The 24,563-nt window shown below is 41.5% G+C and overlaps 1 protein-coding gene across 9 annotated transcripts in view; it reads left to right on the forward strand.

Moving 5' to 3' along the window:
• The window catches only part of ITGB6 (integrin subunit beta 6), a 152,090-nt gene that overhangs the window by 93,967 nt on the left and 33,560 nt on the right, over window positions 1–24,563 (forward strand). For all 9 annotated transcript variants that reach the window (XM_019971993.2, XM_019971971.2, XM_070799310.1 and 6 more), the window contains 3 exons: window positions 15,591–15,680; window positions 23,166–23,300; window positions 23,747–24,164. In XM_019971993.2, the coding sequence (XP_019827552.2) occupies window positions 15,591–15,680; window positions 23,166–23,300; window positions 23,747–24,164 (643 nt within the window). The remainder of the gene's footprint in view (window positions 1–15,590; window positions 15,681–23,165; window positions 23,301–23,746; window positions 24,165–24,563) is intronic.

The following is a 24,563-nucleotide window of genomic DNA, read 5'->3' on the forward strand; positions in this document are numbered from 1 at the left end:
TGATTCCTAGAATGTCGACATTCACTCTTGCCATCTCTTGTTTGGCCACTTCCAATTTGCCTTGATTCATGGACCTGACATTCCAGGTTCCTATGCAATATTGCTCTTTACAGCATCGGACCTTGCTTCTATCACCAGTCACATCCACAGCTGGGTATACTTTTTGCTTTGGCTCTGTCCCTTCATTCTTTCTAGAGTTATTTCTCCACTGATCTCCAGTAGCATATTGAGCACCTACTGACCTGGGGAGTTTCTCTTTCAGTATCCTATCCTTTTGCCTTTTCATACTCTTCATGGGGTTCTCAAGGCAAGAATACGGAAGTGGTTTGCCATTCCCTTCTCCAGTGGACCACATAGCTCTTAATAGAATCACCTAAAAACTTTCTCAAAAACCCAAGGTCTGGGCCACACTGTGATCCAATTAAATCAGTATCTTGGGAGACCCAAGCATCAATATTTTTTAAAGTCTCCCTTGGTATCCCTAGTCACCTAGAGAGTCTGTTAAAATATAGAATTTTATTTAGGAAGTCTGGGCTGGGACCTAAGATTTTGCATTCTTTTGTTTCCTTTAAAAAAAAATTGGCATGTAACTTACATATAACATTATATTAGTTTCTGATGTGTGACATAATTCAGTATTTGTGTACACTGCCCACACGGTTCACCACAATAAGTGTAGTTAATGCTTGTCACCATACATAGTTATCAGGTTTTTTTCTTATGATGGAAACTTTTTTGTTTTTTAAACTTTTTATTTTGTATTGGGGTATAGCCAGTTCTGTCAAAAATGACAGATCTCTGTTCATTTCCAAGGCAAACCATTCAATATCACAGTAATCCAAGTCTATGCCCCAACCAGTAATGCTGAAGAAGCTGAAGTTGAACGGTTCTATGAAGACCTACAAGACCTTCTAGAACTAACCAAAATAGATGTCATTTTTATTGTAGGGGACTGGAATGCAAAAGTAGGAAGTCAAGAAACACCTAGAGCAACAGGAAAATTTGGCCTTGGAGTACAGAATGAAGCAGGGCAAAGGCTAATAGAGTTTTGCCAAGAGAACACATTGATCATAGCAAACTCTCTCTTCCAACAACACAAGAGAAGACTCTACACATGGACATCACCAGATGGTCAACACTGAAATTAGATTGATTATATTCTTTGCAGCAAAAGGTGGAGAAGCTCTATACAGTCAGCAAAAACAAGACCAGGAGCTGACTGTGGCTCAGATCATGAAATCCTTACTGCCAAATTCAGACTTAAATTGAAGAAAGTAGGGAAAACCACTAGACCATTAAGGTATGACCTAAATCAAATCCCTTACGATTATACAGTGGAAGTCAGAAATAGATTCAAGAGGTTAGATCTGATAGAGAGAGTGACTGATGAACTATGAACAAACGTTCATGACATTGTACAGGAGACAGGGATCAAGACCATCCCCAAGAAAAAGAAATGCAAAAAAGCAAAATGGCTGTCTGAGGAGGCCTTACAAATAGCCATGAAAAGAAGAGAAGTGAAAAGCAAAGGAGAAAAGGAAAAATAAGCATCTGAATGCAGAGTTCCAAAGAATAGCAAGGAGAGATAAGAAAGCCTTCCTCACTGATCAGTGCAAAGAAATAGAGGAAAACAATAGAATGTGAAAGACTAGAGATCTCTTCAAGGAAATTAGAGATACCAAGGGAACATTTCATGCAAGGATGGTCTCAATAAAGGACAGAAATGGTATGGACTTAATATAAGCAGAAGATATTTAGAAGAAGTGGCAAGAATACACAGAAGAATTACACAAAAAAGATCTTCACGATCCAGATAATCACACTGGTGTGATCACTGACCTAGAGCCAGACATCCTGGAATGTGAAGTTAAGTGGGCCTTAGGAAGCATCACTACAAACAAAGCTAGTGGAGGTGATGGAATTCCAGTTGAGCTATTTCAAATCCTAAAAGATGATGCTGTGAAAGTACTGCAGTTAATATGTCAGCAAATTTGGAAAACTCAGCAGTGGCCACAGGACTAGAAAAGGTCAGTTTTCATTCCAATCCCAAAGAAAGGCAAGGCCAAAGAATGCTCAAACTACTGAACAATTGCACTCATCTCACATGCTAGTAAAGTAATGCTCAAAATTCTCCAAGCCAGGCTTCAACAATACGTGAACTGTGAACTTCAGATGTTCAAGCTGGATTTAGAAAAGGCAGAGGAACCAGGGATCAAATTGCCAACATCCATTGGATCATCTAAAAAGCAAGAGAGTTCCAGGAAAACATCTACTTCTGCTTAATTGACTATGCCAAAGCCTTTGATTGTGTGGATCACAAACTGTGGAAAATTCTGAAAGAGATAGGAATACCAGATCACCTGACCTGCCTCTTGAGAAATCTGTATGCAGATCAGAAAGCAACAGTTAGAACTCGACATTGAATAACAGACTGGTTCCAAATAGGAAAAAGGAGTACATCAAGGCTGTATATTGTCACCCTGCTTATTTAACTTCTATGCAGAGTACATCATGAGAAACACTGGGCTGGAAGAAGCATAAGCTAGAATCAAGATTTCTGGGAGAAATATCAATAACCTCAGATAGGCAGATGACACCACCCTTATGGCAGAAAGTGAAGAAGCACTAAAGAGCCTCTTGATGAAAGTTAAAGAGGAGAGTGAAAAAGTTGGCTTAAAACTCAACATTCAGAAAACTAAGATCATGGCATCTGGGCCCATCACTTCATGGCAAATAGATGGGGAAACAGTGGAAACAGTGGCTGATTTTATTTTTGAGGGGCTCCAAAATCACTGCAGATGGTGATTTCAGCCATGAAATTAAAAGACGCTTACTCCTTGGAAGGAAAGTTATGACCAACCTAGATAGCATATTCAAAAGCAGAGACATTACTTTGCCAACAAAGGTCCATCTAGTCAAAGTTAAGGTTTTTCTAGTAGTCATGTATGGATGTGAGAGTTGGACTATAAAGAAAGCTGAGCACTGAAGAACTGATGCTTTTGAACTGTGGTGTTGGAGAAGACTCTTGAGAGTCCCTTGGACTGCACGGAGATCCAACCAGTCCACCCTAAAGGAAATCAGTCCTGAATATTCAATGGAAGGACTGATGTTGAGGCTGAAGCTCCAATACTTTGGCTACCAGATGCGAAGAACTGACTTATTTGAAAAGACCCTGATGCTGGGAAAGATTGAGGGCAGGAGGACAAGGGGACGACAGAGGATGAGATGGTTGAATGACATCACCAACTCAATAGACATGAGTTTGAGTAAACTCTGGGAGTTGGAGATGGACAGGGAGGCCTGGCGTGCTGCAGTCCATGGGGTTGCAAAGAGTTGGACATGACTGAGTGACTGAACTGAACTGATAGCCAATTAACAATGTTGTGATAGTTTTAGGTGAACACAAATGGACTCAGCCATACATATACAGATATCTATTCTCCAAACTCCATTCCCATGACGGGAACTTTTAAGATTTATTTTCTTCAGTTTAGTTAGGTCCCTCAGTCGTGTCTGACTCTTTGCAACCCCATGAATCACAGCATGCCAGGCCTCCCTGTCCATCACCAACCCTCGGAGTTTACTCAAACTCATGTGCCATCGAGTTGGTGATGCCATCCAGCCATCTCATCCTCTGTCATCCCCTTCTCCTCCTGCCCCCAATCCCTCCCAGCATCAGAGTCTTTTCCAATGAGTCAAGTCTTCGCATGAGGTGGCCAAAGTATTGGAGTTTCAGCTTTAGCATCAGTCCTTCCAATGAACACCCAGGACTGATTTCCTTTAGAATGGACTGGTTGGATCTCCTTGCAGTCCAAGGGACTCTCAAGAGTCTTCTCCAACACCACAGTTCAAAAGCATCAATTCTTCAGTACTCAGCTTTCTTCACAGTCCACTGTCACATCCATACATGACCACTGGAAAAACCATACCTTGACTAGACGGACCTTTGTTGGCAAAGTAATGTCTCTGCTTTTTAATATGCTATCTAGGTTGGTCATACCTTTTTTAGCAACTTTCACATATGCAATGTGAAATGAAAGTCATTCAGTCATGTCTGACTCTTTGCAACCCCATTAACTATACAGTCCATGGAATTCTCCAGGCCAAAATACTCAAGTGGGTAGCCGTTCCCTTCTCCAGGGAAATAGTCCCAACCCAGGGATCTAACCCAGGTTTCCCACAGTGCAGCAGGATTCTTTACCATCTGAGCCATCAGGAAACCCCAAATATGCAATACAGTATTATTAACAATAGTTACCACAATATCTTACATCCCATGACTTATTTATTTTATAACTGAATGTTTTTAACTTTTGACTCCTTCATCTATTTCACCCATACCCCCTCCCTCTTCCTCTGGCAACCAGCAGTCTGTCTCTGAATCTATGACTCTGGCTTTTTTGTTTGTTTTGATTTGATTTATGTGTTTGTTTAAGGTTCCATATTTGTAAATGAAATCATATGGTATTTGTCTTTTTCTGACTTGTTTAACTTAGCATAATGCCTTCAAGGTCCATTCATGTAACAAATGGCAAGATTCTTTTTTTTAATTGCTGAGTAATATTCCATTGTATATGTATACAACATCTTCTTTATCCATTCATCCATTGATGGGCACTTAGGCTACTTCCATATCTTAACTATTGTAATAATGCTGCAGTGAACATGAGGTGCATGTATCTTTTAAAATTAATGTTTTTATTTTCTTTGGATAAATATCCATAAGTGGAATTGCTAGATCATATGGTAGAAATAACTCCGTGAATGTGTGGTCAATCAATCTATGATGAAGGAGGCAAGCGTATACAATGGGAAAAGGACAGTCTCTTCAATAAATGGTTCTGGGAAAACAGGATGTCCACATATGAAAGAATTAAAGTAGACCACTATCTTCTACTATACACAAAAATTAACTCAAGACGGGTGAAAGATTTGAATGTGAAGACCAAAACTGTAAAACTCCTAGAAGAAAACGTAGGTAGTAAGCTACTCTTGACATTAGTCTTGGAAGTAATCATTTGGACCTGACTTCAAAAGCAAAGGCGACAAAAGCAAAAGTGAGCGAGTGGGACTACATCCAACTAAAAGGCGTCTACATAGCAATGGAAACCATCAGCAAAATGACCAGGCAACCAAAGGACTGAAGAAAAGTGTTTGCGAACCATATTCCTGAGAAAGGGCTAATATCTGAAATATATTTTAACAACTCATACAATTCAATACTTTTTTTTTAAATCAGATTTTAAAATGGACAGGGGGCTTGAATAGATATATTTCCAAAGAAGACATGGCCAATAGGCACATGGTAAGATACTCAACATCAGGAAATGCAAATTATCAGGAAAATGCAAATCTAAACAATAATAAGGTATTACCTCACACCTGTTAGAAATAGCTATCATTAAAAAGACAAGAAATAAGTATTGGTGAGGAGATGGAGAAAAGGGAACCCCTGTGCACCATTGGGGAGAATGTAAACTGGTGCAGCCACTATGGAAAAGAGTATGGAGTTTGCCAAAATGTTAAAAAAAAAAAAACAATGAGATTTTGCATCTGTCAGAAGCTTCCGATGCTACTGGTCTACCCAAAGCCCCCTCTTTGAGGAGAGAGGGCCATTAGGTCTTTAGCAGTCCTCATCTACCCAGATACCTGTTTTCTATTTTTTGGTCCCTTCATTGTGTTCCTACCAGTCATCCTTCAAGTTCTATTACCTGCTTTTTGGTCTGCAAAGCACATAGGCTGCTAGCTACTGAGCTCAACATGTCTTCCAGCTTTAAAAGAAGCTTTCCAAAGCTCTGAGACTTGCATCCGCAATCCCTCCAAAAAGCAGGCTAATCTTATTAAGAGAAGGTCTGAAGTGTCCTGAAGAACAAACACTCAGTGTGACCCCTTTGTTCTCCCTGCCTCGTTCTCCAGTGGCTCTCTGTGCATGTGTTTGTCTCAGAACAGTCATGCACGGTGGGCCCATTCGTCTCCCCTTATCGCCCTGTGACTGCTGCCTAGCACTCGTTCAGCTGTGCACTGCAGCTTCTCGGCTGACAAGATAATTACATTCCTGGGCAGACAGGGAGAAAGAGTGGGAGTGCTCAAAAGTTCCGAAGCCGACTACCTACTCATTGCTGGTGCAGACTTCAAGATCAAGCACCTGATCTAATTAGCACACCCCCATCCCTGCCCGCCAGATTGTGGAAAGCTGACAATTAAAAGCCTGAAGGCAAAACAGGTATTGCGCAACTCAGAGATAGACATTCACGCTACCTTGTGCCAGAAACAATTACATATTCTTTTTGGAATCTTGGGTGTCCTAGTAACACAGTCTGGCCTCGGGGTAAACTTTTGCATAATACTGGGAGCCCTGCGTTTACCGTAATGAACAGAAGAATAAAATCTCACAAGAATGCAAGACCTCTTGGGAAGAAATCCTTCTGATTACCTCCAGAAGGCCTTATTTCAGTCAAACCAGCTGGCCCCTGGCTCTGGAAGAAGCACACTACCTGACAAAAGCAAGCCTCTATCCACAAAGAGCTGTTTTCCTTTGACCAGATAAATAGCACAATACAGTCTACAGGGAAAAAACATGTTTTTTGCCTCTATGGTTTCATGACTTCCTACATTTCTTTCAAGATGTAGCCTTCAATTTGAAAGCGATTATAGCCACAACCCTTTCTCTTCCTTTCTTTCTACTTTGAGTAGGAGAGTATTCTATAATCTCTAAGCCCCTTCATATGTAAGTACCAGCCATTATTGTCTTAACTTTCTAATGAGACTGCCCCTTGATGGCTGTTGGCATTTGCACAGTGAGCAAGGGGAGCCAAGCGAGCACTGGCTTTGAAGTCAAGATCTGTTTCTACCATGTATTAGTTCCGTGACCAGGCAAGGTACTCACTTCTCCAACTAAAATGAAGGCTTAAAATCTTTAAAGGTTAAAGAAATCAAAAGAGCCCTAGCAGAATGTTATAGGTTGAATTATGCCCTACCTCCAACCCCCAAAATATGTTAAAGTCCTAATATCTAGTACCTCAATGTGACCTTGTTTGGAAATAGGGCCTTGCGGGTGTAATTCAGTTCAGTTCAGTCGCTCAGTCGTATCCGACTCTTTGCGACCCCATGAATCACAGCACACCAGGCCTCCCTGTCTATCACCAACTCCTGGAGTTCACTCAAACTCATGTGCCATTGAGTTGGTGATGCCATCCAGCCATCTCATCCTCTGTCATCCCCTTCTCTTCCTGCCCCCAATCCTTCCCAGCATCAGAGTCTTTTCCAATGAGTCAAGTCTTCGCATGAGGTGGCCAAAGTATTGGAGTTTCAGCTTTAGCATCAGTCCTTCCAGTGAACACCCAGGATTGATCTCCTTTAGAGTGGACTGGTTGGATCTCCTTGCAAGTCCAAGGGACTCTCAAGAGTCTTCTCCAACACCACAGTTCAAATGCATCAATTCTTCGGTGCTCAGCTTTCTTCACAGTCCAACTCGCACATCCATACATGACCACTGGAAAAACCATAGCCTTGACTAGATGGACCTTTGTTGGCAAAGTAATGTCTCTGCTTTTCAATATGCTATATAGGTTGGTCGTAACTTTTCTTCCAAGGAGTAAGCGTCTTTTAATTTCATGGCTGCAGTCACCATCTGCAGTGATTTTGGAGCCCAGAAAAATAAAGTCTGACACTGTTTCCACTGTTTCCCCATCTATTTCCCATGAAGTGATGGGACCAGATGCCATGATCTTCGTTTTCTGAATGTTGAGCTTTAAGCCAACTTTTTCACTCTCCACTTGCACTTTCATCAAGAGGCTTTTTAGTTCCTCTTCACTTTCTGCCATAAGGGTGGTGTCATCTGCATATCTGAGGTTATTGAGATTTCTCCCGGCAATCTTGATTCCAGCTTGTGCTTCTTCCAGCCCAGCGTTTCTCATGATGTACTCTGCATAGAAGTTAAATAAGCAGGGTGACAATATACAGCCTTGACCTACTCCTTTTCATATTTGGAACCAGTCTGTTGTTCCATGTCCAGTTCTAATTCTTGCTTCCTGATCTGCATACAGATTTCTCAAGAGGCAGGTCAGGTGGTCTGGTATTCCCATCTCTTTCAGAATTTTCCACAGTTTATTGTGATCCACACAGTCAAAGGCTTTTGCATAGTCAATAAAGCAGAAATAGATGTTTTTCTGGAACTCTCTTGCTTTTTCCATGATCCAGTGGATGTTGGCAATTTGATCTCTGGTTCCTCCGCCTTTTCTAAATCCAGCTTGAACATCTGGAAGTTCATGGTTCATATATTGCTGAAGCCTGGCTTGGAGAATTTTGAGCATTACTTTACTAGCATGTGAGATGAGTGCAATTGGGCAGTAGTATGAGCATTCTTTGGGATTGCCTTTCTTTGGGATTGGAATGAAAACTGACCTTTTCCAGTCCTGTGGCCACTGCTGAGTTTTCCAAGATGAGGCTATACCTGAGCAGGATGGATCCAGTAAGACTGGTGGTCTTAGAAAGACGCAGAAGAGCAAGCACCAAGAGACAATGGAGGCAGATGTGGAGTAACAATCTACAAGTCAAGGAAAGCCATGAACTATCAATAACCACCAGGAGCTAGAAAGAGGCAAGGATAAGATTCTCCCCAACCGGTTACAGGGGGAGCATGAGACACTTACTCTCAGACATCTGGCCTCTAGAACTGTGAAACATTTTTTTTTGTTGTAAGCCACCAAGTTTGTGCTACTTAGTGACAGCAGCCCTAGGAAGCGAATGCATCCAGTTAATTTAGACTTATTCATTAACTTCTCTCTGGCTCACCAATGATGTCACTACAGCAGGAGAACCATTTCAAGGCACATACTGTCAGTGGTCTGGTCAAGAGAGCTAACTCCAGGGCAGAGCATGACAGGTGGGTCTAACTTGACTACTTCCTGGCTGGTTGACCTTGGCCAAGTTAACTCAACTCTCTGGGCCTCACTATCTTGGTATAATAATGGATATTATTAAGATAATAATGGTACCTAAGTACAGTAATAGAGCTTCTGTGGAAATCTAAATAGATGACTGTCAGGTAGGAACGTCAATGTCACTTATTCTCTCTCAGATCATAGTAGTTCAGTGGATCCGGCAAATTCTGGTGCCTTTATCTCCCTTAGCATTGTACGCTCATCACTCCAGACCAGTGAGCCACGTGGAACTGAGGAGACAAAGAACGATAGGATCCCCTCCTCAGCACTCCTGCAACTTCCCCGAGGCCCATCCAGAGTCCTCAAAACAACAGGTTCTCCAGGAGTCTTGCGTTTCTGAGGATGCAGGCGCCAAAAGGCAGGAGGTGCTTGGAGATGTCAGGAAGCTAGCTAGGACCTCTCCATCCTTTCACGAGGCCCCCTGAATTGGTAACTGCAGCTCAGGAGGACTCCGTCCTGAAACCAACTCCTGTGAATGGTGTGAGGCTAACAAGCAAGTCAGGCTGTTCTATGAACGCCGAGGAGTTTGCCCAGTGTACTCCTCCCTTAGGCCCACTCCCCAGGTAGAAGGAATCCTGGTAGGAGCTAATTATTCCCTGTGGCCAACACCCGAAAGATCTGAGACTACTTCAGAATTACTGGCATTTTCTCCAATTTAGGTGACATCTTGCTTCCCAGGTGGCGCTAGTGGTATAGAACCTGCCTGCCAATGCAGGAGACATGAAAGATACCAAATTCGATCCCTGGGTCGGGAAGATCACTTGGAAGGGAGCATGGCAACCCACTCCAGTGTTCTTGTGTGAGAAATCCCATGGACAGAGGAGCCTGACAGGCTATGGTTCCTAGGGTCACAAAGAGTCGGATGAGACTGAAGTGAATTAGCATGCATGCATTGATTACCACCGAGAAGCATCGTCTTGACAACAGAATGTTTGCCTTCATGCATTTTCTCATCTCAGAACACCCATATACTGTGGGTTTGTTTCTGCTGTGTGGATGTACCTAAGAGCAGAACTGCTAGGTCAAGTTCAGCCATAGTAACTACTGCCAGTTTTCCAAAGTGATGGTACCAATTTAGGCTCCTGTGGGAAGTACTTTCGGGCACCGTCAGTTTTTTCAATTGTAGCCATTGTAGTGCATGTACCCTGGCATCTCATTGTGGCTTCCATTTATATTTATCTAATGATTAATGATGCTGAACATTTTTCACATATTCTTTTGCCTCTTACACACATATATATTATATTGTTTATATATATATATATATATATTTGTTGTTGTTGTTGTTTTTTGTTTGTTTAAACTAAAAGAAGTCTTCTCCTTGCTGGTGTATAGGAGTTGTTTGGACATTCTGGTACCGAATCAGATTCATGTGTTATAGATACTTTCTCCCACTCAGTGGTTTCTTCTCATTCCCTTAAAGGCATCTTTTCAGAGCAGAAATTCTTTAATTTATTTATCTTTTCCTTTATAGGTCATGCTTTGGTGTAGGGCATGAAGTTATCTCCCCTGACTTCTATCTATAGTGAGAAAAGTCAAAACAGTGGGTAGGCTTTTAGAGGAGGAGTAATGGCCTGGTGGCTCAGATGGCAAAGAAGCTGCCTGCAATGCAAGAGATGTGGGTTTGATCCCTGGATCAGGAAGATCCCTTAGAGAAAGGATTGGCAACCTACTCCAGTATTCTTGCCTGGAAAATCCCATGGAGAGAGGAGCCTGGTGGGCCACAGTCCATAGGGTCGCAAAGAGCGACTAAAACTTTTGCATTCTTTTTTTTTTTTTCACAATGACTGGGAGGTAGTTACTACAAGGGAGGATTCTAGGGGCTGATTGTGTTCTATTTCTTGATCTTGGTAGTTACACTTGCTTGTTCACTTTTTAACTATTCAGTGAACTATATACTTATTCCTTGTACATTGTGTATATGTGTTATACTGCTACTAAAGTTGTGAGAGAAGGAGAGAGAAAATGCACAAACAGGAGCCACTAATGAAAGAGATTTTGAGATAATGACCAAAAAAAAAAAAATACTGTGAAAGACTAGAGAAAATATTTGTAAACAGTATATATAAGCTCATAGATTCTTAATCTTACAAGCCAACCTTATAATAAATATATTTTAGCAGGAAAACATTTAGTAGGTATAGTTAAAGAATAAGAGCAGTGGCATTGGTTAATCATATAATGTTGAAAATAAACAGGGCTGAGTGTAAAATCCCTCCGTATTAATGAGGCTCCACAGAAAGAGTTAAGCAAGCCTGAAGAGAAGCAGCAGGTTGCTCTAAATATTTGGTTTTACAAATTCTTTTTTAAAATGCTACTAGCAGATAGATGGCAAGTTGACTTCTGGCTTCTCATCCTCTGCTACAAGCATGCTAAGTCACTTCAGCTGTGTCTGACTCTTTGCGACCCCATGGACTGTAGCCTGCCAGACTCCTCTGTCCATGAGATTCTCCAGGCAAGAATACTGGAGTGGGTTGCCATGACTTCCTCCAGGGGATCTTCCCGACCCAGGGATCAAACCTGCATCTCTTCTGCCTCCTACATTGGCGGAGGGTTCACTAGCACCAGTGGGGAAGCCCCCTTCCTCCGCTAAGGAATATTATAGTGTTCAGTTCAGTTCAGTCACTCAGTCGTGTCTGACTCTTTGCGACCCCATGAATCGCAGCACCCCAGGCCTCCCTGTCCATCACCATCTCCCGGAGTTCACTCAAACTCACGTCCATTGAGTCGGTGATGCCATCCAGCGATCTCATCCTCTGTCGTCCCCTTTTCCTCCTGCCCCCAATCCCTCCCAGCACCAGAGTCTTTTCCAATGAGTCAGCTCTGTACAAAATCGTGCCTGATGAGTCTGAGGTGGTGAGGAACCCATGACACAATAACAGAAATGTCACAAGAGAAGGATATAAGTGTCTAGGAGAGTCATCACCAAAGGCAAAAACCCAATCATGATGTCCAGCAAGGATATAGCTAATAATAAACCATATCACAGAAGAGAGCCAGGCTCTGAACCTGAAGATGAGCGTTAACCCAACAAGAAGTGCCTTCAAAGCAGTAGCGGCAGTCCCTTCGGGAGCTGTCTCTCCCAAGGAGAGGACAGCAAGAGAGCATCAAAAGCAGCCAAGGGGCAGCCAAGGTCCTCAGCCCAAGTCTCTGAGGAGAATAACAACTCAATGGCCTATCCATGGTGACCTGGGGTGGCAGGTGTGTGGATCTGTGGTTCCTCTGCCCTCAGGCAACCACGAGACCACACCTGATGGCCAGTTCTGGCAGTCAGACACCCAGAGGCCCTGAACTTAGAGAAACTCTCTGAGAGGATCCCGATACGTGCAGATGTGAACTCAGGCACGGTCCTCTGAAGGCTTTGATGCCTGCTGGCTAAATCACCCTTTGTCCTTGTCTTATTCTCTACCCTTGACAGACAGGAGATTTCCAGGGACCAAATGGAAATTGTTGGACAAATAAACTTTTTCTGAAATGGGGGCAAAGTGAGCCAAAAAGAAAAAAATAGGGCTTGATGAAGGAAGTCAAGAAAATGAAAGTGAGCAGAAAAAGCCAACCTTGCAAACACGAGTGAGAAAAGCAACCTCAGGAACTCGTGGGTGGCATGGTGGTGAGGAAGGGGAGAAAATCCATAATTAGGAAAATCCATGGACAGATAACAGGGATCACAAGCCCAGGAAATTCAAGCCCAAGCAGAGAAGTCTGCATATCTAATCAGCTCATACAACCTTGTGTTTTCAGAGTTCACCATTTCTAATATCCAAGAGTTCTCTTTCCCAATCACACTGCTATAATTTTTCACATCCAGGCATGCAAAGTCACCCTTTTTCTAACATTAAACATGTTTAATCAGGACAATTTATAATAGCACTTTAGAGTTTTAGTAAAAGAGAGGCATTTGACACATGATATTTACAGTAATCAGAATACTACAAGATTTAAAGTGTAATTTTTTTTACAGTGTTAGATCAGGAAGCCAAATTGCCCAAGTCCTTAGTTAGTTGTTTGTACTGCTTTTGCAGGGAATCAGCATCCAGAAATTAATTAATAGTCTTCCTCTCCACAATGATCAGTGTCATCCCTGGGTACTACTAGCTGCCAACTCCTTTGCACCCTCACTCTAGTGGCAATCAGCAAATGCTGTTAACGTTAAACCACTTGTCCTAACGGCCGAAAGTCAAATGTCATACACAGGCAGGATCATAATTATGCTTTAGGAAGTGGATGGATTTGGCTTTGTTAACCAAGAATTAACTCCAAATCTGGAGGCCACTTGAACTAGTCCTTCTAGAAAATATTCATTATATATTGGCCTTGGGGATCCCAGGACATTTTTCAAGGATAACAGCTTCATGGGAGCTAAAGGCCTTGGAATTCTTTGTCAAATGGCTCTAAACCTTTTTTTGTCAAGCTCTAAAGATTCCCTCCACCTTCCCTTCTTGGACCAGTCAAATTTACACACATTCCAGCTCCACTTGAGTGAAATCCAAGTTCCCATTTAGGTATTTGCTGCTAACCACAGTTCTCATGCTTCATGGCCCTTTTGACATGTGTTTATTTGAAAAGGTAAGTCGATGAACCGGTGCCTTCCTCATATTTGACAAGTTCTACCTGACTTGGGGAAACCAAAGACGGCCCCATTCAACAAGCAGTGATGGGAGACCCAAAGTAACTCAAGGGATGTTACCTGGATGATTACCCACAGCCCCTTCAATAATAAAATGCAGATCAAAGCAGATGGACCACTGATACTCTTTGAAGAGTTCAGATTTCCATCCACTTCAAACTTAAACACAATCACAAACAGTGAAATAAGTAGGACATAACAAAACCCACAAATTAAAACCAAAGCACATTTTCCCGTATACAAGGAGTAGAAGGTTTGGTTTAACCTGGGTGCCCACCTCTAGTGAGGGACCTCCCACCACTCCTTGGTGTTCCAACATCAGCTAGGCTTCATTTGTTCCTCTCTTTGATTCCTTTTGTCTTGATTGATTTATTTAGCATCATGATTATAATTAATAATAAAAATTAATGTAATTTGTGTTCAGTTACTTCAGTTGTGTCTGACTGTTTGCGACCCTATGGACTATATAGCCCACCAGGCTTCTCCATCCTTGGGATTTTCCAGGCAAGAATACTGGTATGGGTTGCCATGCCCTCCTCCAGGGGATCTTCTTAATCCAGGAATCAAACCCATGTCTTCTGTTTCTTCTGCATTGCACCAGATTCTTTACTGCTGAGCCACTGGGGAAGCCCCAGTTCTAATTTAGTTTGGTGCATTTTTTAAACTACTTAAAAGAGGTAGGGTGTTACTATGTTTGAACCTTGGGAAATGCCCTAAATTCTTCACTCAAAGCTTATTTCTCTTTTTTCCCTACAATTATAATAAATTCAGTCATTTAATTTCACAGCACACAAATACTATAGAAGAGAACAGCTGACAAAATGAGTGATTGTTTCTTCTTGATGTAGCACAGCATATTAAGTCTACTTAATAGATATTGCTGAATGCAATAGTAAATGTATGAATGACTTGGTAGGCGAGTGATACCTTACAGCTTAACAAGAAGACAGAAACTATTTAAAAACAAATAAAAGAAACAAAAGCATAGAGAGTGGGGTCCATTTGGTAAGGGTGTGATCTATCTCTAAATTTTAGAAGTCTTTGATGATTATAGAATTATAGTTAATATTATAAGTATGACTAGTTAGTCAAGAAAAATGTCAAGGTATGCTTGAATGTCTTGATTTAAGAAGACAGAAGTCTGTCCTATATATTTTAAGAAAATTTTTATTTGAAAATAGTTTTAAAGCATAAACTTAAGGAAGGGATAATTTTCAGCAGTCTAGAAAATTGCCTTCTCTGCAATGCTTCATTCCTTAGCCATGTTTGATACCTGAAGGGATGAACTAATACAGTGAATTCTCCTCTGATGGAAACGACATCTCAGGGGAAGCAATGTACATGGAGAATGCAGATGGTTTAGAGCTAAGTGCTGATTCACGCCATCCTGACGAGTGAGAAGCGAGTCCAACCAACTCCAGTACGGTGCTGACACCCCTAAGAGAGTACTCATTACTGCTAGGAAAGGAGGAGTTAACAGCAAGCATTCAAACAATTCACTCCTTTGCTCTACCAAGCAACTGACAATGACTGACAATTAAGACCTCTGGACTGATTGACCTGAGGGGTGACCTGATCGCAGGGAGGGACTCAAGTGACCCAAACCTTAGTTTCTGCAATGCTACAGAAAAACAAAAAAAGAAGAAGAAGACAGTTCCTGGTAGCGAGCTCAGAACTTTTTAGAAAAAGGATGTTCCCCAAATCAAAAATGTTATATACATGCTATTTCTATTTGAGACTTAACTCCTGTTATGATGTCAATTACAGCCCTAGACTAAGGCCACCACAGACATTAGATTTCCCGGCAGCAACTCTGGCCATTTCATTTCCTGCTTGAGCTCAGGAAGCAGCACGAGGCACAGCTAGAGTTTCAGGACAAACGCCGTTTATTATCAGGAACCTGTTTCTCCCGGCCGGTTAAATAGAGGTGATCTCAACCATAGGTTGAACCCCACACTTAACGCTTCTCAGTTACAGTGAGCAAAGACTGACTTATTTTTTTGTTTGTTGTTTGTTTACAGAATTATGCAAAACTTATTCCTGGAGCTACAGTAGGGGTACTTCAGAAGGACTCTGGAAACATTCTCCAGCTGATCATCTCAGCTTATGAAGTATGAAATTTTACTGTTGGGGTCTTTTTGCATTTATTTGATGTTTAAAAACTATGTTTTAGGCGGTTAAATGCACTCTCCTTTGTTGGTAGAGATAGTTGGTAGAAAATCTCTCTGCCTTAATGCAGCCAAAATGTAAATTTTGTTCACTTTATTTGCAGATATTTTTCCCAGAAGGTGGGGCAGAAGGTAGAAAACTCATAAACCTGATCATAAAGTTAAGGTTGTTTTTATAGTAATAACCAACAGCAGCATTGTCACCTGCAGAATTTTAATTCTACTGAAAAGTCTTCTTGAGTCACACAATTAAGCTTTCCTCTTCTCTGCCTAAAAAAAAAAATTGTTTAGATTGCCAATGAATAACAGCTATGAGAACTAACTCCACAGGCTTAATGAGACTGCATCATAACTCAAGGGAAAACAGCGAAGCACATCAGGAACACCACTTTGTAGATTCCCTGCTTTGAGGAGTCAGGGAAATTTTCCATTAGTGTTATATCATAAATACATTTTTACCTTTTTTTCTTTTTTTTTGCCTTGTCTTTGTAAATTAGTGCCTGAGGACAGAATTCTTCCCTTAAAACAAGATCCATACCTACAGGGTTGCTATGTTTTCTCTCTTTGTCTCCATTTCATAACCCAATCAACAGTGGGTGGCCTGTTGCCAACTCTTTTTATTTTGGTTCCTAAATATCACTATCAGCCCCTCTTTTGCTTTTCCTTACAAAGAAACACACATAAACACACAAAGATTAAGTTCTACATTAGGACAGGAATGAAAAAAATAACATTTTATAAAGCAGTAAAGCTCTCGTATTTGCTCCAAATGTCAGTTGCATAATAACAAATGAATAAAATGCTAATGTTTGATGTTTCAAAATTACAAATAAGTGATACATATGCACTGTATAACAATACTTAACATATACAGAACCAGTGTTCCTGACATTTCAGAATCATCTGGAAGGTTTTTTTAAAATAGGTGTGTCTAGATTCCTTTCACAAATGTCTTAGGATAACTTTAAGGGGAGGAAGAGCAACATATTTTAAGAAACTCCCCACCCCAGTTTTTTTTTACTTCACCCCACCAATTTTGAGACTCTAACAGGGAAAAGCAAGATATTTTTTCTCAAAGACATGTTCTCAAAGAATAAAACACAGATGGTTCATTAAAGTTATGAGATGAGGGTATTTTTAATTCATATCCTCAGAAACTTCAGTTTTCTTAGCTCACATTAAAAATTAATCACCAGGTTAGTTCATGCTTGAAATTCTTCCAGACAGGAAAGCTTGTCAACAAAATACTATAAAAACCTTCCTCCCTCTCAAGCAGTAAAGTTTTAATGTGTAGACTCAAATAAAATCATGTGGCAAATCTTCACTGTGTTAGAAAATGCTCAATTTTCTTTAATTCAGGACTCTCAAAAATGCTGGCTACTAGCATCTTCACAGGAGGTAAGCAAATTATAAAACAGTGAATTGTCAAAAATATTTCCCCTCCCGTCTGACCAGCCCTGTCCGGGCCCCTGCTTGCTCTGCAGAGTTTATGTCTCACTTTATGTCCCCAGTCACATAACTTAGAGTAGTTGAAATCAAGACATCAAACATTTGCAGTGAATCTTGTGTCTTTATTTTAGTGTCTCAAAATTATGAAGTGTCTATTATTCTTAAATCAAACACTCTTGCTCTGTCTGGAGTTATGGTTGAAACTCGATGAGTCACTATGAGGCATGCAGCAAATCTTGGCACTAGTCCAACTTGTTTTTCTATTGTGTAATTTTTAAACGTATCCAAAAAGGACATGACTGAGCAACTGAACCGAACTGAAATGAAAAGGACTTTAAAACATGGGGACCCATGGACTGGATTTCTTCCCAGCCTAGAAAAAGAGAGAGAAGGAAAGAGACCATACTGAGAGAAAACACAAAACACTTCTGACTTGTAGTGGGGCAGGGGCAAACAATTTGTGTTTATAATTAGTGACTACAAACTTCAGCTCAGTATTTTACACGGACATTAAAAAAAAAAAACAAAAAAACAACACCTTAAATACCAGATGTGTATTCATCTGGCCATCATTTATTACTCTCTTTCATTCTCTAATCACATAATAAAACTGTTGAAATATTAATACTCCCAGGGGTAAGCTCCCCAGTTGGCATTTAAGTTCTGGAAGAGAAGTGACTTGTTTTGTTTTGTCTAGCTCATAGTAGATGCTGAATAAATGAGTGAATGAAAAGATGAAACCTACAGACATATATTTATGTCCTTACTTTGGCAAATTCATATTAAAATATTCCTGGTGAAATCTGCAATAGGATGTATTATATCAATGCTGAGATTTCCTTCATTTTGGCTAGATTATGTTACTCACTACCTAACTGCTGTAATCTACAGACTTTCAGGGCATATCCCTCATTTCTCACTTAGTCCACTGTGCCTCTATCTCCAGTGCTACTCCTATCTTATCTTTTGATGATCTCAGCCCATATATATATGGTCCTTCTCATATCCTGGGCTCCCCGTTTCTTGAACTCTGATTCTGAAATGACCTTGTTCCCTTCCCACTTAATTACTTCTTCAAATCTGCACTCTCTCGTCATACCTTAAACCTTACCTTTGCCAATAAACACCTAGAACTGGACATGGAACAACAGACTGGTTCCAAATAGGAAAAGGAGTATGTCAAGGCTGTATATTGTCACCCTGCTTATTTAACTTCTATGCAGAGTACATCATGAGAAACACTGGGCTGGAAGAAGCACAAGCTGGAATCAAGATTGCTGGGAGAAATATCAATAACCTCAGATATGCAGATGACACCACCCTTATGGCAGAAAGTGAAGAGGAACTCAAAAGCCTCTTGATGAAAGTGAAAGTGGAGAGTGAAAAAGTTGGCTTAAAGCTCAACATTCAGAAAACGAAGATCATAGCATCTGGTCCCATCACTTCATGGGAAATAGATGGGGAAACAGTGGAAACAGTGTCAGACTTTATTTTTGGGGGGCTCCAAAATCACTGCAGATGGTGACTGCAGCCATGAAATTGAAAGACACTCCTTGGAAGGAAAGTTATGATCAACCTAGATAGCATGTTCAAAAGCAGAGATATTACTTTGCCAACAAACGTCTATCTAGTCAAGGCTATGGTTTTTCCAGTGGTCATGTATGGATGTGAGAGTTGGACTGTGAAGAAAGCTGAGCGCCGAAGAATTGATGCTTTTGAACGGTGGTGTTGGAGAAGACTCTTGAGAGTACCTTGGACTGCAAGGAGATCCAACCAGTCCATTCTACAGGAGATCAGCCCTGGGATTTCTTTGGCAGGAATGATGCTAAAGCTGAAACTCCAGTACTTTGGCTACCTCATGCGAAGAGTTGACTCATTGGAAAAGACTCTGATGCTGGGAAGGATTGGGGGCAGGAGGAAAAGGGGACGACAGAGGATGAGATGGCTGGATGGCATCACTGACTCAATGGACGTGAGTTTGAGTGAACTCCAGGAGTTGGTGATGGACAGGGAGGCCTGGCGTGCTGCGATTCATGGGGTTGCAAAGAGTCAGACATGATTGAGCGACTGAACTGAATATCAATTGTGTGCAATCAATTGTCCACTCACCATTTCTAATCTTTTCACCTTATTCTTGCTAATTCCCCTAATGTATTTTCCAGCTCCACTAGGGTCTCTGATTAATTGACCATATCTCCTCTGTACAGTTCCTCATCCCCCGATGTCTTCTCTCACCTGGTTCTCCAGTTTAAATTCAATCATTCTGGCCACTCCTTAGATATACTCTCAACTTCCCTGAACCTTATTGCTCCTTTGAGGTTTTTGGCCAACTATAGTCCTGGTGAAATCCAGTCACTCTGCACAGCTGAATGGAAGTGGGAAAAACATACAATCACGCCACCTGGTCTCACTTTAAATTCATGATCACGGTCCTCAAGCAGGCCCTCCGTGCTGCCTGGAAACCAGGATATGTTTCTATTAAATATCCAAATGGAGATATCTAGGAGTCAGTTCGGAGAAGGCAATGGCACCCAACTCCAGTATTCTTGCCTGGAGAGTCCCATGGACCGAGGAACCTGTGGGCTGCAGTCCACGGGGTCACTAAGAGTCGGACACGACTGAGTGACTTCACTTTCACTTTTCACTTTCATGCATTGGAGGAGGCAATGGCAACCCACTCCAGTGTTCTTGCCTGGAGAATTCCAGGGATGGGGGAGCCTGGTGGGCTGCCGTCTATGGGGTCACACAGAGTCAGGCGTCAGTTGATATGTTAGTCCAGGTTATTCAGCAGAATAAGCTGGACTTTCCCAAACACACTTCACCAATAGTTTTCTCCTCCTCAACTAATGGTAATTCCATTCTTCACATTGCTAGAGACAAAATTCTTGAAATGATCCTGACTCCTCTCTTTCTCTTACACTTTACATTTAATCCATCAGGAAATCTTGTGGACTCTACCCTCAGATTTATTTAGAATTTGGTCCAATCTCTGTCATCCTGGTTGGAGCCATCCTCCTCATTCACCTGAATTATTGCAAAATTTCCTAAATGCTATGTCCTGTTTCCACTTCTGTTTTCCTGCATCCTGCTTTCAACAAAACAGCTAGAATTTTCATTAAAAATATTAACTCCTATCACTTTTCTCTGTGCATGCCTGCATGCGTGCCAAGTCGCTTCAGTTGTGTGTCTGACTCTTTGTGACCCCATGGACCATAGCTCACCAGGCTCCTCTGTCCATGGAATTCTCCAGGCAAGAACACTGGAGTGGGTTGCCACATCCTTCTCCAGGGGATCTTTCTGCCTCAGGGATCAAACTCGCCTCTCTTACATCTCCTGCACTGGCAGGAAGGTTATCATCACCCTTCTATAGGTAACACCAATTGTTTTCTCATTTACGTAGAGTAAAAGTTGAAGTCTTTATAACATTCCATGAGTACCCTACCAGGTCTGGTCCCCTCCACCCATTACCTCTGAACTCATCTCTGTTACCTCTAACTCTCTGCTCTAGTACAGTAACTGCCCTCCTTGCTGTTCTGCTTCCAGACATCATCCTGTCTTTGTGCCTTCACATTGGCTGCACCCTCTTCCTGAAACACATTTTCTCACATAAATATACATGGCTAATTTTCTCTCACTTTCTTGAAACATCACCTTCTTAACAAATCCCACCCTGACCACTTTTAAAAGATCATAGCCTATGCCCCCTGCCCACACTCTCTTAATCTTCATTATCCCACCCTAACTTTTTCCTGTAGCATTTATTACCTTCCGGTGCTACATAATTTTCTCATATATTGTGTGGTTTCCTTTCTGTCCTCCCACACTGGAGTATAAACTCAGACAAGGGATCAGCTGTTTTAGAGGTTTTACAGAACAGTGTCCAGTACATAGTGGCCACTCAATTAGTATTTTCTGAGTGAATAAATTGGAAATGTAACTAGCTAAGATAAAACAGATTTGCAGGGTTCATTTTAATGCTAAATTGGCAGAATTTGAAATCTTAAGACATGATGTGAATAATCTTTAGGGCTGAGAAATGACACTTTAATCTCTGACAAAGACTACATTCTAAAAAAGTCAGCCTGTGTCAGTCAGTGGAAGGAGTGATCATGTGGAACAAATAACAAAGCAGGGAAGAGGAGTGACTTAGAATTTACAGTAAGCAACTTAGAATTACAAGGAAGGCGGGGTCCTCTTAACATGCAGTTGACAAATTATACCTCAGGAAAGTTTGAATCTGAATATGCCTTTAAAATTCTATCAATGGAATGTGCATAGGAACTCATCCTTTTAGAGGAGGTATGACTTAATTCATAATATTTTACAATTTGTTTTTATTCTGTTTTTAAAAAATAATTTAGTTTTGTCCCCCAAATACAGACTTCTATTTTACAAAAGAAAGAGGAATCCTTTAACTTTTATCTAGTCCTCTCCTTTACCTTTGTATCAACAATCCCATTCCTCATCATGCCTCAGGCAGGGGTGAATGCAGCCACATGCCAGCTTCCTTGACTCAAATTTTCCTATCCTCTCTTCTAGCCTGTCCTGCACACACCTTCCAGACAGCCTCCCTGCAGTGGTATTTTCAGTAAATCAGGCCCCTGTTTAAAAGCTTCAGGAAATGCTTCCCACAGGTCTTAACTCATCTCTCCAAACTACAGGGCTTTCTGTGGTTGGGTATCTCCCCAGACAGTTGGGGTGCAGGCTTGGGCTGAGCCCCTCTTGTCTCCATTCTGAACCACTCCTGGCACAGAGTTTTCTCTTTTCTGGCCCCCTCATCTGAAATACCATTGTCATCCCCTCCAGCAATCTAAATCCAACAGCCATTAAGGTCCAGTCTTCTAATACTTCAGCCTTCACTGACTACACTCTTTTCTGAAGTCTTCCAAACCCTTATGTATTACACTTTTTTTTTTTGTCCTAATTTAATGGTACACTGACTGACACTGTATGCTAACTGCTTCACTTGATTGCATCTTATTTTTTTCAGCAAGATGATCATCTTGATGGCAGAAATCCTATCTTATACTCATTCCCCCAGACCTGGCTCTATACTAAATGTACAAAAGGGACTCCATAAATTCGTATTGGTTTCAAGGCACATTTTCTCTCACATTTTAGCATCTCTAACACTAGGATGCATTTTGATTAGTCATATCTTACCGATGCTTTCAGTAGAATGAAAGTCACGATGTAGTGTTCACTGCCTGCACGTGTATAACTTGGCAGTAATTGAATGTGTTGTTGTCACTTCAATTCATTATGTGCCCTGTTGGTACTATAAGTGTTGAGGACAATCACAGTTTTAAAATACCTTCCAAGTGTTCACTACGATTTGATATTGAAAAGGTATTATCTATGCGGAAATGTACCAAAACAGAATAACAGGGGAGCAAATACTGATATCAGCAAAGCAAGTATTCATTGTTGGAGGAATGATCTGTATTTCTTTCAGAGTAAAAACCAGCTGCTTTATGGGACCTAAAAAATGATGATACTTAGGAGACAAGTAAAGGAAGCTATTGCTATATTTTGCTACTGAGATATAAGCAAAAGATTTGCCTTTTATATGCCATGTTTGGACTATAATTCATAGGACTGGACTATAATCCAGTCCTTGCAATACAGGACTAGAGAAATTTGCCAAACCCTCAAGATGAATAAAATAATTTTTAAATCAATGATGAACTGACAGGTTTAATTCATATGTAGTGCTGAACAATCTCGAAGTATTTTGTCATAGTTTATTTGTCATAAAATAATGGTGAATCTTGTAATAGATGGCATCTTAGATTTGATAAAATATGCTTGTGTGTGTGTATTACTTGGTTTCTTGCTTGATTGGTGATCTGGTAAATTTCTTTTAGACCAAATTTAATTTTATTCATTTGTTGTTTAATGAACATGATCACAGATTCTTCTCTTCGGGCTCTATTTTTTGGTTGTGATCTTGTTCAACTCTTTATGTCTCATCTAAAGGAACTGCGGTCTGAGGTGGAGCTGGAAGTGTTAGGAGACACGGAAGGACTAAACCTCTCATTTACAGCCATCTGTAACACCGGGATCCCCGTTCCACACCAAAAGAAATGCTCTCACATGAAGGTGGGAGACACAGTAAGTAGAGATCAATAGATCATCTGAAAAGTCATTCAGATGATCTGTCAGAAGTTACCTTAGTGCACTAAAGCTGGACTTTTCCTTTCAAGAATTTCAAAAGCGATTTTCAAAGATTTCCTAATAAATGCTTTCGGGAAAGCTGATCCCCATGGGCTCTGTATACTCCAGTGCATTTTGATGGCTTGTTGCTCTTGCCGTTTAGTCACTGAGTCATATGTGACTCTTTTGTGACCCCGTGGACTGTAGCCCACCAGGTTCCTCTGTCCATGGGGTGGCCTGGCAAGAATACTGGAGTGGGTTGCCATTTCTTTCTCCAGGGGATCTTCCTGACCCAGGGATTGAGCCCACATCTCTTGCATTAGCAGGCAGATTCTTTGCCACTGAGCCACGAGGGAAGATCATTTTGGTGATTAGAAGAAGATAATTAGTATTTCCTTTTCCAGGCTTCATTCAATGTGACTGTGAGTTTACCAAACTGTGAGAGAAGGAGCAGGCACATTATCCTAAAGCCCGTGGGGCTGGGGGACGCTTTGGAAATCCTCGTCAGCCCGGAATGCAGCTGTGACTGCCAGAAAGAAGTGGAGGTGAACAGCTCCAAGTGCAACAACGGCAATGGTTCCTTCCAGTGCGGGGTGTGTGCCTGCCACCCTGGCCACATGGGTCACCACTGCGAGTGCGGGGAGGACACGCTGAGCACCGAGTCCTGCAAAGAGGCCCCAGGGCGCCCCTCGTGCAGTGGGAGAGGCGACTGCTACTGCGGGCAGTGTGTCTGCCACTTGTCCCCCTACGGAAACATTTACGGGCCTTACTGCCAGTGTGACAACTTCTCCTGCGTGAGACACAAGGGGCTGCTCTGCGGAGGTAGGCTATGTCCAAATGCACCTTCCTGGGAGGCTGTGCAGGTGTCAAGGAGGAGCTTTGCATCCTTGGTCCCTGCCACAGCCGCCTGGACATAATAGGTGCTCAATGAATGTTTGCTGATCAACTGAATGTGTTCACCTTTAGACTGATCTTCACTTATTTTTGTCTGGCTCTGACATTCCCTAGGGGTGAGATCTCTGAACTTACATCTCTATTATTATTTCCCTGGGGATAAAAGATTGGTTCTTTTTGGTTATTACTCAGATGCCACAAAACTGCATGTAATCAAATTCCATTATCTTCCAGGCCATTCTAGTTCAGGCTCCTTGTATGTGACCCAACTCTTAAATGCCTAGTACTTTGGGAAGATAAGAAGCCAAGCTGCTTAAGGGACACACA

The sequence above is a fragment of the Bos indicus genome, chromosome 2 (assembly GCF_029378745.1).
Source record: "Bos indicus isolate NIAB-ARS_2022 breed Sahiwal x Tharparkar chromosome 2, NIAB-ARS_B.indTharparkar_mat_pri_1.0, whole genome shotgun sequence".
NCBI lineage: Eukaryota > Metazoa > Chordata > Mammalia > Artiodactyla > Bovidae > Bos > Bos indicus.